The 16,101-nt window shown below is 41.1% G+C and overlaps 1 protein-coding gene across 2 annotated transcripts in view; it reads right to left on the bottom strand.

Moving 5' to 3' along the window:
• b4galt6 (UDP-Gal:betaGlcNAc beta 1,4- galactosyltransferase, polypeptide 6) overlaps positions 1 to 16,101 on the bottom strand; it is a 116,371-nt gene that overhangs the window by 56,753 nt on the left and 43,517 nt on the right. For both annotated transcript variants that reach the window (XR_007935360.1, XM_028803626.2), the window contains exons 2-3: positions 7,829 to 7,945; positions 2,804 to 2,917 (exon numbers count right to left, since the gene is read on the bottom strand). Coding sequence is in view for 1 of the 2 variants with exons in the window: in XM_028803626.2 (XP_028659459.1) it covers positions 2,804 to 2,917; positions 7,829 to 7,945 (231 nt within the window). In the remaining variant the exon portion in view is untranslated. The remainder of the gene's footprint in view (positions 1 to 2,803; positions 2,918 to 7,828; positions 7,946 to 16,101) is intronic.

The following is a 16,101-nucleotide window of genomic DNA, read 5'->3' as shown; positions in this document are numbered from 1 at the left end:
GGGTATTACCGTGTGGTCACGTAGGCACAATACACAGAAAAAAAAGGCAGCGTGCTCCGTGGTTACTCTCTCAGGTGGACGTTAGCATATCATAATCTCATGGACCAAGAGCACGAGTTTTGTGCATTTGACTTATACGACCGACATTATAAAATACTGGAAATTATACTGTAAAATCAAGCCCTGACTTATCTCCGAGTCATCCATCCATTTTCCAACCCGCTGAATCCGAACACAGGGTCATGTGGGTCTGCTGGAGCCAATCCCAGCCAGCACAGGATGCAAGGCAGGAACAAACCCCGGGCAGGGCGCCATCCCACCGCAGGGCACACACACACACACCAAGCACACACTAGGAACAATTTAGGATCGGCAATGCACCTAACCTGCATGTCTTTGGACAGGAGGAAACCCACGCAGACACAGGGAGAACATGCAAACTCCACGCAGAAAGGACCCAGGAAGTGAACCCAGGTCTCCTTACTGTGAGGTAGCGCTAGCACTGCGCCACCGTGCCGCCCTTTATCCGCGAGTATATACAGTAAATTGAAAATTCAATGATTTAATGCATGTAATTCTGTAGGTTTGCTTCCCTTTCCTCCATCCTTAGGTTTGGTTAATTTACATTACATTACCATTAACACACATTATCATTATGAGCCTTACAAACCTGAAAGAGTATAAAATTGGAACAAGTACCTAAATACGGTATACAATTCCTGGTATTATATTTTATTTAAAAATACATATGTACATTTGAGAGAACATGAAGTTTTAAGACAGCTTTGCTAAATATTGTTCCAGTCCCTAGTATAAAACATATTGCATATGTATATAATGGTGAGGAACATCAAAAGCATTAACCTCTTAGCATTTTACAATGCCAGTCAACTGTAAACAAATAAAAAAAAAAAAATAGGAATTTCACTGAAGATATCTATTATGATTTTATACAGTGATGGCAAACCTATGTCACGTGTGTCAAAGGTGACACGACACAACGCTTTAGGATGACACGCCAATGTTCACCAACACCATAGTTATCAAAGAAACTGAACGAACAATATTCTGAGACACTGCACCACCCAGAGCTTAAAATGGATTCTCACTATCCATATCAGCACTTCATCTGTCATCACAGCAGTCATACAGTTCAGTTGACTTTTAACTGCTGCAAAGGAAGCTCATTTTCAAGGCAAAAGCGTGTATCTGCAACTACAGTCTCTAAAATGAGTACACTATTAGCATTTGCATGAAATCAGCTTTTACATTCATTGCTCGTGTGAAGAAATTATTTTGTGCCAGGAGCCAATTCAACAACTACGAAAGCTCTGAACCTCACAAAGAAAATAAATTAGGAGATAAACCTCATCGTACTTATCTTCAATTTCAGACTTATCTATTAAAGCTCAGCAACAAAAAAAGTCATAACCTGATGTTAAATCAAATGCAATGTGTTCTATAGTTTTCCAGTTCAATTCAAAACTACTATTAAAAGTAGATCAATTTTCCAGCACACTATTATAAGCCCAATTACAATCAGTGTGCATGTCATTTTCTCCACAGTAAGTCAATGATTTTTCTTTTTTATAATACATAGCATCACACAATTGGGCTTTTTTTAAATACAGTGGAACCTTGGATTGCGAGTAACTTGATTTGAGAGTGTTTTGCAAGACAAGCGAAAATTTGTAATAAATTTTGACTTGATAAAACGAGCGAGGTCTTGCAATACGAGTAGTATGTATACGCTTTGTCTGCCGAGCGTCAAGTGATCACAACTGAGCTGATGGTTCTTCTCTCTCTCACTGCGGGATTGTGGGTAATCGTCTCCTATTCTCGGGCTCAGTCGGCATGCCTCACTCATATAGTCAACATCTGTACAAGCGTATACTGTTTAGTATAGCATTGTGACCATGTGTGTGTGTGTGTGTTGTGACGTGTAAGTCACTGTATTGCACCCCAAAACACAAAGCCGAGTCTCAGTACTTTAGCAACACCAGCTGTATTCAGCTTGAAACAGGAACAGCATGGTTATTTATTTTAGCGGGATCTGCCGCTCTCCTATACACAGACACAGCAGTCAGGCAAGGTCGGGGCCAGATTAGTGGCCAAGTAATATTGTGCCCTGCGCATTTATAATGTTCCTTGTATCACCCATCAATGGCAAGCGCTTTTATAGCATGTCCGCGATCTTTTCGGATTCGCTTTTATGGTGAACTGCTACAACGCTGGGAGCCTGTGGTTGCTTCAGGACGCTCTTCCATGTGTTGTCTTGTTGGGTGGAATCTCACAAGAGTTGAGAAACTCACTCACACCAGCCATGATTCTTTTCAAAGGTAAAGTGCAGGTTAATTTGTTTTATGTATTTTTACTTTATATTTTGTATTAATCATTTTTATATGAATAATTTTGGGTTGTGGAAAGAATCATCTGAGTTTCCATTATTTCTTATGGGGAAATTCGCTTTGATATACTAGTGCTTTGGATTGGGAGCACATCTCCAGAACGAATTATGCTTGCAAACCGAGGTTCCACTGTAAATGAATATATAAAGAATTGTCTGTCTTTTGTCTAGTGGGAGTGACACGCCAGCAGAGTCAAATTAGGCATTTTCAGAACTTTTGATACGCTGAGCCCAAAAGGTTCACCATCACTGATTTAACAACTGCTACTGCATCACAAGCATTTAAACAACACTTAAAAGTTACTGAAGCATGACACCATTGAACAAAACAGAATGTCTGCTACCATAGACAATGTTAAGCTAATAACACATAGGCATTTCAGTTCAAGTACTTACTCATAGAAGGTAGTTTTTCTGGACATGGAAGGTTTACAGAATAGGTAAAATTCTCAGGGAGATATGTAGTAGGCTGAGCAATTAACTCACTGGAATTATTGCCATCTGGATAATCTGAATGATAAATGATAGAAAAAGAATCTAAAAAAACACTTACTGTATGCCATATTTACATATATTATGCAGGTATATTATTATCACATAGTATTCCTTAGTAAACAGTTGATTCACAACTTAATTCAAATTCCAACTTTCTGCACACTGTTTTACAGATACAAATTTAAATGGATAAATTTGTCATTTTTGCCCATCAATATACATTTTCAGAAAGATCTGCAATTTTATTAAAAATCAAAAACTGAAATCTTTCATTCAAATACTGCAAGTATTTAGACAGACATTTATTTCAGCACTTTGCAGAACCCCTTTTGGCAGCAATTAAAGTCTCTACAAACTTTGCATGGGTTTAGGCAGTTTATCCCATTCTTCCTGGCAGATCCTCTCAAACTCTGTTAGACTAGATGGGAAGAGTCTGTAAGCTAACATATTCAGATCTCCCACAGATGTTCTATGGGGATCAAATTTGGCTTTTGGTTAAGCCACTCAAGGATAGTCAGAGACCTACTCCAAAACCACTCCAGTGTTGCATGCTCCATAGCCACTCCAGTATTAGCTTGGGATGTACACTCCGGTTCACTGTCATGCTGAAAAGTGAACAGCTACTGATGCCGAGATCGCGTGAACAATGGAGCAGATTTTCTTCAAGGGTTTCTCTGTATCTGGCTACATTCAACCCACAATTCTGACTAGTCTCTCTGTCCCTGCCACCGAAAAGCACACCCGTAATATGATGCTACCACCATGCTTCTCTGTGGGAATGATAAGGTTGGTGCTGGTTCTGCCCAAAGAGTTCAATTTTTGTCTTATCAGACAAGATAATCTTTTTCCTCATGCTCTTAGTGTTTTTTACATTTTTTTCAGGAGAGTGCTGATAAGGTAGTCGTCCTTCTGACAGGTTCTCCAATCTCAAAAAAGGACTTTTGAAGCTCTGTTACAGAGACCACTGGTTACTTGGTCACATCTTCCCTGACCAATGCCCTTCTTTCCCAGTGACTTAGTTTAACCAGCTCTAAGTAGAGTCAAGGTGATTTCAAACTTCTACAACTTCATAATAATTGAGTACAATGTGCTCATGGAAATACTCAAAGCTTTAGAGATGGTTTCATACCCTTGCCCTAGTCTATACCTCACTACATTTTTTTTGTAGAGAGAGTTCCTTGGACTTCATAACTCAGTTTATGTCCCAATATACAGTATGAATGGTGGGACCTTATATACACAGATGTGTGCCTTTCCAGATTTCCAATCACATTCTTGACACATCTCATGTGTAATTAAACTAAACAGAATGCACAGGACCACAATTTGGAAAAAGAAAAACACACACATGAAGAATGAAAATCTGCATTTCAGTATTTTCTGAGAGAACACAAATCAATTTACCTTACCTTATTGCGTATGAATAGCAATAGTTCGCCTGACTAATATCAGACTGCAGATGGTTCCAAAGCTGGGTGAGCTGGGAATATGCAAGAATTTTAAGGGTGAGCCTACTGCATGAAATGCTCGTTACCATGCACACAGTTATATACTTACCCATACCAGGTTGTTTCAAGTTTAAACAAACAAATGACAGAAATATTGTCATACCTAAATGTGAGTTAATTGGAACAAAGGTGAATTGATGGATCTAGGGCTGTAAGAGAGACTAGTACACTGAAAGTGAGAAGAAAGAACACTTATAATGCTGGCTGCAGGTGCTGAAGCTTCCCAACTTCATAAACAGGTGGAAAATCAGTCAGGAAAGGCCCAGAAAGGAAAGACAATATTGTTTGTCATTCACAATTTATCAGGAGCATCTTTTGTAAGCCCAAAAGTTAGCTTGGGAAAAAAAAAAACAAAAAAAAAACCCCACATATTTCTTAGTGGTTTTTGTGATTTTGGGTTCAAATCATGGCATCGGCATTCTTTGTGGCACTTAAATGTCTCATGATTATGTGGAGCTGTCAATCTGTAAAGGTGTTAAAGCCTGGAAACTCTAAATTGGCTCTTCATGTGTAAGCATACCCTCGTGAGGGTAGGTTGGTGCCTTTTCACCAAGTGCTGCCAAAACCTGCACTGAAACAGGCCAGTTTGGAGAAGCAATGAATAAAGTAAAGGAAAAAATCATTCCATCCATTATCCAACCTGCTGAATCCGAACACAGGATCACAGGGGTCTGCTGGAGCCAATCCCAGCCAACACAGGGCACAAGGCAGGGAACCAATCCTGGGCAGGGTGCCAACCCACCGCAGGACACACACAAACACACCCACACACCAAGCACACACTAGGGACAATTTAGAATCACCAATCCACCTAACCTGCATGTCTTTGGACTGTGGGAGGAAACCGGAGCGCCCGGAGGAAACCCACGCAGACACGGAGAGAACATGCAAACTCCGTGCAGGGAGGACCTGGGAAGCGAACCCGGGTCTCCTAACTGCGAGGCAGCAGCGCTACCCACTGTGCCACCGTGCCGCCCAAATCAAGGTATGAAAAAAACATATGCACACTAAATATTTGGCCTTCCAGGATTATCACTTCAAAATATGAAATAAGTGAAAAGATTTTATATCAACCAATTAAACCTTGTTTTAAGATTGGACTTATCAAGAAATTTGTGTTCTAAGATTTTTTAGCTTTATAATAAATCTTGTCAAGAACATTCTGCTTTCACCACTAGCAGATTTTTTGCTAAATACAGTGGGACCTTGGTTCACGACCATAATTCGTTCCAAAACCCTGGTCGTAACCCGATTTGGTCGTGAACTGAAGCAATTTCCCCCATAGGATTGTATGTAATGGGGAGGACGGCCAGGGTCCATGCCCGGCCAGGATGTCCCTTCTACTTATATTCCGGGGGAGCAGCCATGGACTCCTCAATACATCCCCCGGGACGCTTGGTGGCAGCCTCCCTGGTTGATGATGCCTCAGTTTCCCACAGGGTTTCATGGGAAATGGAGTTCTTCCCAACCCTGTGGGGACCTGGGATGGCCGCCAGGAGGCAAGGCAGAGATAGTTAAGCCCAGTTGGTCTAACCATGGGCCCCTCACGGGAATGCAATTGGGAACAGGTGAGCAAGCACCAAGAGCACTCCCGGGAGGGCCAAAAAAGAAGCCAGCAACCACCACTCAGGGCCTGAATCGGGAGGAAGAGGATGAGGTGCCTGAGAGGAGTGGTGATGCCAACAGAAGGATTGCTGTCTTGAGAAAGAGGTACTTTGGGACTGTGTTATACCTGTGGGGTTCATGGGGAAGATGTGCCCCACAGGTGAAGAAAAAGATTTATTTGTGTTTATTGCATTAAGTGCTTGTGGGACTGGGTTGGGCCCGTGGGACACGGGAAAGACGTGCCCCACGGCTGAAGAGAAAATAAAAAAGATTGGTGTTCAATTTATACGTGCCTCAGTGTAAATCTGTGTCGGGTCGGACGCTTATATAGCGCCTTATTCACAGTAAATACAATTAATCCGTTCCAGACCATATGAACTGTATGTAAATATATATATATTTTTTAAGTTTTTAAGCACAAATATAGTTAATTAAACCATAGAATGAACTGTGTAATAGTAATTAAATGTAAAAACATTGAACAACACTGAGAAAACCTTGAACAACAGAGAAAACTAACACTGCAATAGTTTGTGCTATAGCGCTACCAACCGCTGGCTAAAAACACTTTTATTTTTAATGAGTTTTAAGCACAGGGTAAAAAATGAACATTTGAAAAAATCCGTAATTTAATAAACCACCAAGAAAAATAACATTGCAACAATGCACGCTACAAACCAATAGCTGTAAACAAAAAGTGAAAACAAAATCAAGCCCAGTGCATTCTTTAACTGCCTTCTCTACCTTATGCATCCAGCCCTCTCTCTCGCACGCCTGTCTGTCTGTCTGTCTGTCCGTGTCTGTCTGCCTCTCTCACGCCTGTGTGTGTCTCTTTCTCTCTCTCGCGCCTCTGTGTGTGTGTGTGTGTGTGTGTGTGTGTCTCTTTCTTGCCTGTGTGTCTCTCTCTCTCTCACGCCTGTGTGTGTGTCTGTCTCATGTGTGTCTCTCTCGTGTGTGTGTGTCGCGCTCTCTCACTCTCTCTACAAACCAAAAGGGAAACTGGCTTGTTCGTATACAGAGTGTGTGGTCGTGAACAGATGCAAAAGTTTGGCAAACTTTTTGGTTGTAAACCGATTTGTACGTGTTCCGAGACGTTCGTGAACCGAGATTCCACTGTAGTTGTTTGGCTTTTATTTAGAAAATAAATGTGCCAATGTGGTAAGCAAAATGCACTCAAGATTTATTAAATATGTTAAATATTCTTAAATACAATTTCTTGTATAAATCTTACATTATGGAAAACAAGACGTAATGTCTTGATATAAAAACTTTTCACTGACGACCTGGACTCTCACAAATATACAGGAACTTAAGAGTTATTGCAAGGAGACATTTCAGCACACTGAAAAAGTATGCACTTGATGTAATGTAACTAAATGCCACAAGTCTATTTAATCAGACTTTTATCATTGAATGCAATTTAGTCATTACTCTACAAATCATCTGGAATTACATACATTTGATCAAATTCTGTCCCAATTAATTTCTATTTTATTTTTAGAACTGTAATGGCACACTACTATAAAATTTCTGAGCCATAACAAAATATTAATTTGATTTAAATTGTTTTAATACCACTTTTAATGCAAGGGAAAATAAATATTTTTGAAATGTCACACTATCTTTATACTGAAATCCTTTGGGATATAATGGTTGCTAATGAATACAAATGCGATGTTTAAAAAACTTCAATAAATAAAATAAACTTCACTTACCAAATAATATTGTGTATTCAAAAGCAATATTGGCCAAAACATAGTACGAGATAACAAAATCATAAAGTACTAGAAATAAATTCCAAAAACATTCTTACCTGTTCCATTAATGGTGTTGTTTTTGATGGTGTAAAATCGTATCATGTGGCCTATTGTTCTTACATTGTCTCGTAACATTATACCTTGGGCTTGCATCATAAAGAGGTAGGTGTTTGCTGCAAGATAAAAGCAGTATCATGGTTTGTGATAAGCAATGTCATATTTTTCTGTTAAGTTTAACAGCATTATGCCTGCTTTTATATAGTAAGTAGTATAAGCTTATGGTCACCAATCTAACAATCTAAATCAAAGGTTTAATGAACTCGGCACACTTTGTTGACTATCATATAACCTCAAAAATCAACAAGTTTAATAAGATGGACTATTTAAAACTTGTAACTTTTACTCAGAGTAGCACAATCAAGTTTTACATAGGAAAAATGTATGTACAAATAAGGCAAACATGCAATTTTGTCAAAAACTAGCAAATGGACAGAACCAATGACATATTTCACCCAGACTCTAAAGCTACACAATCTGAGGAAACTTTTATTTAGAAGAAACGAACACTGAGACGATGACATTTAATGGAGGAGCCTTTTCACTACTTTTAATAGAGAAGAAAAAAAAAACAACATTTAGCAGGAATTATAACTTGCGCAGTCAAAAAATTGTGGGATTAGACTCGAGTTTATTGATGGAGATACTTTCACATGCACGCATGCGCGCACACACACACATCCACATTCAAATTGGTCAATCTGAAATAAACATTTGTGCTGAAGCCTATGTTTTATTACAGACACCTATTAAATCAATGTTTAAGGAACATGCATTGGTACTATCAGCAGTTTAACATCCATTTCTGTAGTTCTACTAAGGTTAGCTAGTTGCCCGTTCAACGGTTCACAGGATCAAAATAAAGCAGTCTCAAACACTTGCACCCCACTGAGCAAATTATTAGGCACCATTGTACACCTGTTAATCCATGCAATTATCCAATCAGTCAGCAGCACAATGCATAAAATACTGCAATCAGGTCAGGAACTTGTTCATATCAAACAAATGTTCACATTAACCACCAAAATGAGGAAATTATGTGATCTTGGTGATTTCAACTGTGGCATGATTGCTGGTGCCATATGGTCTGATTTGAGTATTTCCATAACTGCTGATCTCCTGGGATTTTCACACACACAAGTCTCTTGGGTTTACTCAAAATGGTGCAAAACATTTTAAAAAAAACCCTGTGAGCAGCAGTTCTGAGGACAGAAATGCCTTGTTGATGGGAGATGTTAGAGGAGAATGGCCAGGCTAGTTAGAAATGACATAATGGCTATGGTACCACAAATATCCACTTTTGTATGACTGTGGTGAGCAGAAAAGCATCTCAGAAAGCACATCATGTCAAAACTTGAGAAGGATGGGCTATAACAGCAGGAGACCAAGTCAGGTTCAACTCCTTTCTGCCAAGAACATAAAGCTGAGCCTTCAGTGGAAACATTCTCACCAAAACCGGACAGTTAAAAACTGGAAAAACATTGCCTGGTTTGATGAATCTTGATTTCTGCCGAGGTACACAGATAATAGGGACAGACCCTGTCACCAACTCTATGAATCTGTGCATCCAACTTTGTGTCAACAGTCCAAGATGATGGTGGTGGCATAATAGTGTGAGGAATATTTTCTTTGCATACTTTGGGCCCATTAGTACTAACTAATCATCGTTTGAATATCACGGCTTATTTGAACACTGTTGCTGACCATGTGCATCTCTTCATGACCCTAATTTACCTATTTTCTAATGACCACTTTCAGCGTAATGCACCATGTCACAAAGCAAATGTCATCTCAAACTTGTTTCGTGAAAACGAAAATTAGTTTAGTGTTCTTCAGTGGCCAACCCAGTCACCGGATCTGAATCTTTAAAATATCTTCAGAATGTGGTAGAATGGGGGACTCATGGCATGAAAGTGCTGCTGACAAATCTGCAGAAATTCCATGATGCAATCATGTCAACATAGAAAAGAATCTGAAAGGAACATTTCCAATATCTTCTTGAATCCACTACACAAAGAATTCAGGCTGTTTTGAGAGGAAAAAAAAGGCCCTACCCAGCATAAGTAAAGTGTTCCTAAGAGTTTACCTGGCGAGTGTAACCTAAGTAAATGGATTTCAAAAGAGACACATAACCTCAATTTACATGTGTCATAAAGTGCCATGATGGCTACTCAGATTAAGTGCGTGTGCATGCATGACTGGTCCCTTCAATGGACTTGTACCCTGTTCTGAACTGGCTTCTGCCTTTCACCCAACAAAATGGAATTAAGACTCCGTACCTGGCAACCTTTAATTTGACAAAATAGGTTCAGCAATGTAAAGAATAAAATAAAATAAATGAATAACACTGATTATTCAGTGTTATTATTTTAGTTTTAATGTTTTTTGTAACAGACAGTAAACTGGTTATTGGGGTATTGCCACCTCCCCTTGGTATCAGAGGTAATCCAGAAATGCAAACCTTCTTCCTGGGACATCATATGCCACATTTATATATTATGTATACTTTGGTTCTACTATGGGTTTGAACGTTAAAGTGTTTTGTCTATATGCCATATAAATCCATTAAAGTTCTGTGAACCCCATTACCTTTAAATGATCCCTGAAGGTACACTCCAGAATCAACACATAGTCAATCTTTAAGTTTGCAGCTTTAGGTGCAGATTTATAATGAAGTAAAATTACGGACTGTGATTTGCTGGATCAACTTCACCTATTTTCTTCCTTTTCAATCTACAACTAATAATAAAATGAAATTGCAACCAAAACGGTCCTTTCCAATGCGTATTTCAGTTTTAGGACATCTTGTCCCACTAGTGCACTGTGTTGAAATATTAGCATCTATCTATCAATCTATCTACTACCAGTCAAAAGTTAAAAAAAAAAAAAAAAAACAGTTTTTCTTCAAATTTAATTAGGTGAAATGCACTGAATGACATGAAATGGTGAAAAGGTGAGCAGTAAACTGTAAAAGGTTTAAATTTAAAGTTTAGGTTAGCAAAATCTGAAAAAATGAAATTTAAGAATAATACAAATGGGGCTTCTTCAGGGATCAAATAATAGGTTACAACCTACACATGTGTTCTGCAGCAATTAAACTAAACTAAACTTTATAAGTTGAAGCAACCAATTTGCACAGATGTCTCAACTTCTATTGATTACTTAAAAAACTGTCTTAAAGCAAAGTTGGAACATACTGTTACTGTCACAAGTACTACTTGGGCAAGATTACACTGTAGAAAGTTGTAAATTCCTATAATAATGGCAAGAAAACAGCAATTAACAAACGAAATGAAACAAGACCATTATTACCCTTAGAAGTATAGACCTTTCATTTACAGAAATTAGAAAAAAAAAAAATCCAAGTGTCAGTGAGTATGGTGTCCTACATAATTCAAAGGCAACTGGAAATTGGAAGAAAAACTGATAGGAAGCAATCTGGCAGACCCAAAGTCACAACCCAGTCAGAAGGCAACCCGCTTGTGTAATAGGCACCTCACATCATAACAGCTTCAAGCACAGCTTAACTGTGGTTGAAAAAATCAAGTATCAGTTTCTACTGTGAACAGGCGATTGTATGCTGCAGGTTTGACAGGGTGAGTGGCTGTAAGAAAGCCATTTCCAAAAAGGACAAAATAGGGCCATGAAATACTGGCTGTGGACTACTGCAGACTGTAAGAAAGTCTTATGGACTAATAAATCAAAATTTGAAATCTTTGGTTCATCATGCAGGATGTTTGTATGCTGTCGAGCTGGTGATAATATTCTCCTCAGTGTGTGACATCAACTGTCAAACATGAAGGAGGAAGTGTGATGGTCTGGGGTTCTTTTGCTGGAGGCAGAGTTGGTGACTTGCAGAGTGACTGGTATTCTCAGTCAAAAGTGTTACCACAGTTTGGCTGCTACATCAGGAAAAGGTAACTACTTTGATGAATTAAAAATATGAAAAACATTCTATACACATTGGTGGACGGCCAGGGCCTTTACCCAGCCGGAACGCCCTCTACATTGGAAGGACTGGGAGAAGGAGCATTTCCGGAGCATTGCCTCCCCCAAAGCACTAGAGGGTAGCCCCTCCAACAGGCTCCCACTTTCCCACTCAAAAATCTTATTCATAGCTACTTTTAATTTTTTTTCAAATGTTTTACTAACATGAGTAAAAAAAGTGTTCAGAAAACAACACTGCTCAGTTTTTTCAGAAAAGAGACACCACAAACTAATTACGGTGCAGCATCAACTCCTGATGTGGAAATTTCAGACAAAGACATTGCAGAGGCTGGTCCATCAGGGGAAATCTCTTCAAGTACACACTCTGCCAATTGATAAATTTAAGCACCGCTTATCTGGCATCAACAAACAATGGTTTAAAGATTTTGATTGGCTAATGGTCAAAGGAAAGAGTATGTGGTGCTCATTGTGCATGAAATATTCAAACAAACACCCCCCAAGCAGGAAGTTACCTTGGGTAAACATGCCATGCACAAGAATTTGAAAAGAAAGCTTGCTGGACCATGAAAAAAAGTACATATATAAATCCATAAAAAATCCCATAAAAAGTGGGAATAAAAATCAATAAATCATTAAAAAATCAGAGGTTAAAATGCAGTCTAACTCCTCCTAATCTCAGCCCACCTCCTTTTCATTCTCCCTGGCTCGCCCATTGCTCGCATAGCCAGCTGAGACTCAGCAGCCATGAGCTCCTTTTGGCCGACCTCGTGTTGGCTGCCTCCAGCCATCACGGCCAGACCGTCAGAAGTCAGCTCTCCTCCCTTCTTCCTTTGCGCTCACGTGGTCGCACCTCGGAAGACTAAGGAGGGCACCTGCCTTGCTCGCCACACTCCACCTGGATGTTCAGTGGAGCGAACTAGCCCCTAGAGTGCTGCAGAGAGCGCTATATATTATATAATTATAATATAACTAGCGAACCCGCGGCATACCATACACCGCATAATCAGGACGCTTTTTTAATAATTTTTAAGCACAGGGAGAAAATTAACATTTGAAAAATCGGTAGGTGCTCGGGCACGGAGGGCGGAACGGGAGGAGAGGGGAAGGACGCCCATTCCGCCCCCTCCATCATGCTAGTGTGCTGATTTCTCGTTTAGTATGCACTGCCTGCTCATGTGCCCACCCCCAACTCGTCACTTGAGTCGTTTTCCTGTTTGCACAGTCCACATGCACCTGTGAGTCATGTAGACTTTTCATTATTCTTTGCTGTTTTGGCTGGTTTTCTATATATAATCCACCAAGTCACCCGACAACGGTAGTAGCGGGGGCGGGGGATAGTAGCGGCCGGGTTTGGGGGACTGTGTACCAGGGGCATGGACGTAATCAGTGTGAGCGTATGTCCTGCTAGCCAACCCGCGATGTAGCATACACCGCATAATTATGTATTGATGGGTGAACACTTCCTGAACGACACAGTTGTCCAAATAGAAGTGAAAACAAAATTGAGCCCGGTGCATTCTTTAACTGCCTTGTAGTGCAGTGGTAGTGTTGCTGCTTTGCAGTAAGAAGACTGTGCAAGATTTTAGGTTTGCTTCCCGGTTCCTCCCTGTGTGGATAGCGCTTTGAATACTGAAAACACCAGTATATCAATGTAATGAAGTATTATTAATCTTATGTGTCCAGCGCTCTCACTGTCGCGCCTGTATGTGTGTGTGTGTGTGTCGCTCGCTCGCTCGCTCGCTGCACGTGTTCCTGCAGGCATACCAGTAAGTGAATGAAAAGATGGAACTCTGGAGATTGCAACATACAACTGTCTGTGACTGAACACTGGTTTTGGCAGATACATGCATATCTTTTTGAAAGTTTGGCCCTGTGCCTTATTAATTGTCATCACAAAGGCAAATCTAACAGGAAATTGTCTTCGTGTTAACGTAAAACGCAAATTATCCGCGACAAACTGTTTTACACGCTGCATAGCAACCCGCAGCATAGTATACGGCGTATAATCACGCCACTTTTTTAATGTTTTTTAAGCAGAGGGAGAAAATGAACATTTGCAAAATCCGTAACGCTGCTTTCAGTAAGTACAATGCACACACGTTTAATTTGTCCGCCACTTTTTGCCAGCCATCTTTTCTGGTTTGGGCTGCTTTTGCAGTGTTACCGCTTGTGCATATTAAATCTTGAAATCCTTCGAGCAACTAATTAACTAACTAACACCCACCACCCAGCTTGTGAGAAAAAAATGCGCCCGTACTTTCATCATTTTGTTGCAGCCTATCAAAGACTTGCTGATCATGTTTTTTAGACTCAATATACATTGGCTTTTCACTCAGCGCGGGGGCGCGCATTCATCTCGGATTATTACATCCTGCTAGACTAATCTGCTACACGGCTGCGTTTGAAAAACCGACTTATCCCTGATGAGTTTCACTGGCATTAATGATTAGGAATCTGGTTGGAACAAAACCCTGCATCCACAGGGGTTAACCAGGACCGAGTTTGGGAAACACTACTGAACACAGATGAAACCGACTCAGGTGAGGAGTTGGGGTGGGCAAAGTGGTTGCAGCTATTGATTATTCAGTGTTGTTTGCCTGGGTGTCTGATCTGCTCGACGGAATCATAAATAAAAGGTAAACAATGTGAAGGCAATGTCACAGGTGATCCTGTGGTATAGCGGGTCCACAGCTCCCCTTCAAAAGGCCATTTTTAAATAAATAATCATCACACTCACAGCATAGCGAGGGGGCGTGGAAGTGTGGCTGAAACGGTTTCCGGGTGGAGTCATGCTGCGGGCATTTCTTCCCTGTGCAGTGTGCGAACGAGTGAGGAGAGAGAAAGCCGGTACGTTAGAGTGAGCGAGAGCAGGCTCGAAGGCAATGTGTTCCTGTGGTATAGCGGGTCCATAGCTCCCCTTCAAAAGGCCATTTTTAATCAGGCGACTGACAGTAGTGGAGTCAGGCACAGAGAAGGTCAGCTGCTGAGAGAGCGTCTCGACTGTTGCAGGGCCTGCATTGGTGAAGAAGGTGAGACGCTAATGAAAAAGATGCAGAGGGCTTATTGGTTTTTAAAGACTGCTTCCTTCATTGTGTTTTAACCTCAGTTTTAAAGGATTGCGCGGCTCTCTCTCTTGCACTGCCTGTGTGTGTGTGTCTCTGTGGCGCTGCCTGTGTGTGTGTGCGCGGCTCTCTCTCTCGGGCTGCCTGTGTGTGCCTCTGTCTCTCTGTGGCGCTGCCTGTGTGTGTGCGCGGCTCTCTCTCTCGGGCTGCCTGTGTGTGCCTCTGTCTCTCTGTGGCGCTGCCTGTGTGTGTGTGCGCGGCTCTCTCTCTCGGGCTACCTGTGTGTGCCTCTGTCTCTCTGTGGCGCTGCCTGTGTGTGTGCGCGGCTCTCTCTCTCTCAGGCTGCCGGTGTGTGCCTCTGTCTCTCTCTGGCGCTGCCTGTGTGTGTGCGCGGCTCTCTCTCTGGCGCTGCCTCTGTGTGAACCAAGCTTCCACTGAGGTTGACTAATGAAAAGTCAACGTGGCTCAGAGCTGCATGTGGACTGTGGCACAGACAAACCGTCGCGTCCGAGTTGGTGGGCGTGGCTCCGCAAGTTGTCGTCGTATCCAATGGTCTTAGAGTTGGTGGGCGTGGCTCCTTCCTGCATGCGCCATTGGCGTCTTACTTGTCGGCGGTTTAGTGAATCCACGCCCCTTCCGGCGTGCTTTCCATGGGTGGCTACTTGTCGGCGGCTTAGTGAATTACATATATAGATTGAGCAATTGAGAACGATAGTGTGACTCGATCCAACTACCTCAATAACTCACCGCGGTCGTGCAATCGCGCCCACGGAGAGCAACACAGCTCTATGGATTTAAAACTGGCCCTTTATTTTTTTTTTTTTGAAGCCGTGGACCCGCTATACCACATTCTTTTCGATCATTACTCCAAAAATGGTAGCCCTTCAATTTTAAAATATGAAAATAGCAGGCAAGAATGGACAGTTGCATAAAAAATGATTAGAAGTCGATCATACAAAGACATCAGTCTGAAACAGATTTTACTAAAAATGACAACATCAGAGCTCAAAGAGTCGTTTCCAAATTTAGCCAAACTAGCTCATATTGGGCTAGTGATCCCAGTGAGCACAGCTGAATGTGAAAGGGGGTTTTCTGCCCTTAAAAGGATCAAGACATGTTTGAGAAATCTTATGAATCAAAGCACGCTAAATACTCATGCTGATCTCCTTGGAGGGCCGAGATCCTGGGGACTTTGATTATGAGAAAGCTGTAGACAGCTAGGCCTCTAGGAAGAAAAGAAGAATAAATATTTAATTGAAGAC

This window comes from Erpetoichthys calabaricus, chromosome 6 (assembly GCF_900747795.2).
Source record: "Erpetoichthys calabaricus chromosome 6, fErpCal1.3, whole genome shotgun sequence".
Lineage (NCBI taxonomy): Eukaryota > Metazoa > Chordata > Cladistia > Polypteriformes > Polypteridae > Erpetoichthys > Erpetoichthys calabaricus.
Note: the sequence above shows the minus strand (reverse complement) of the source record. Positions and strands in the feature narration are given on the sequence as shown.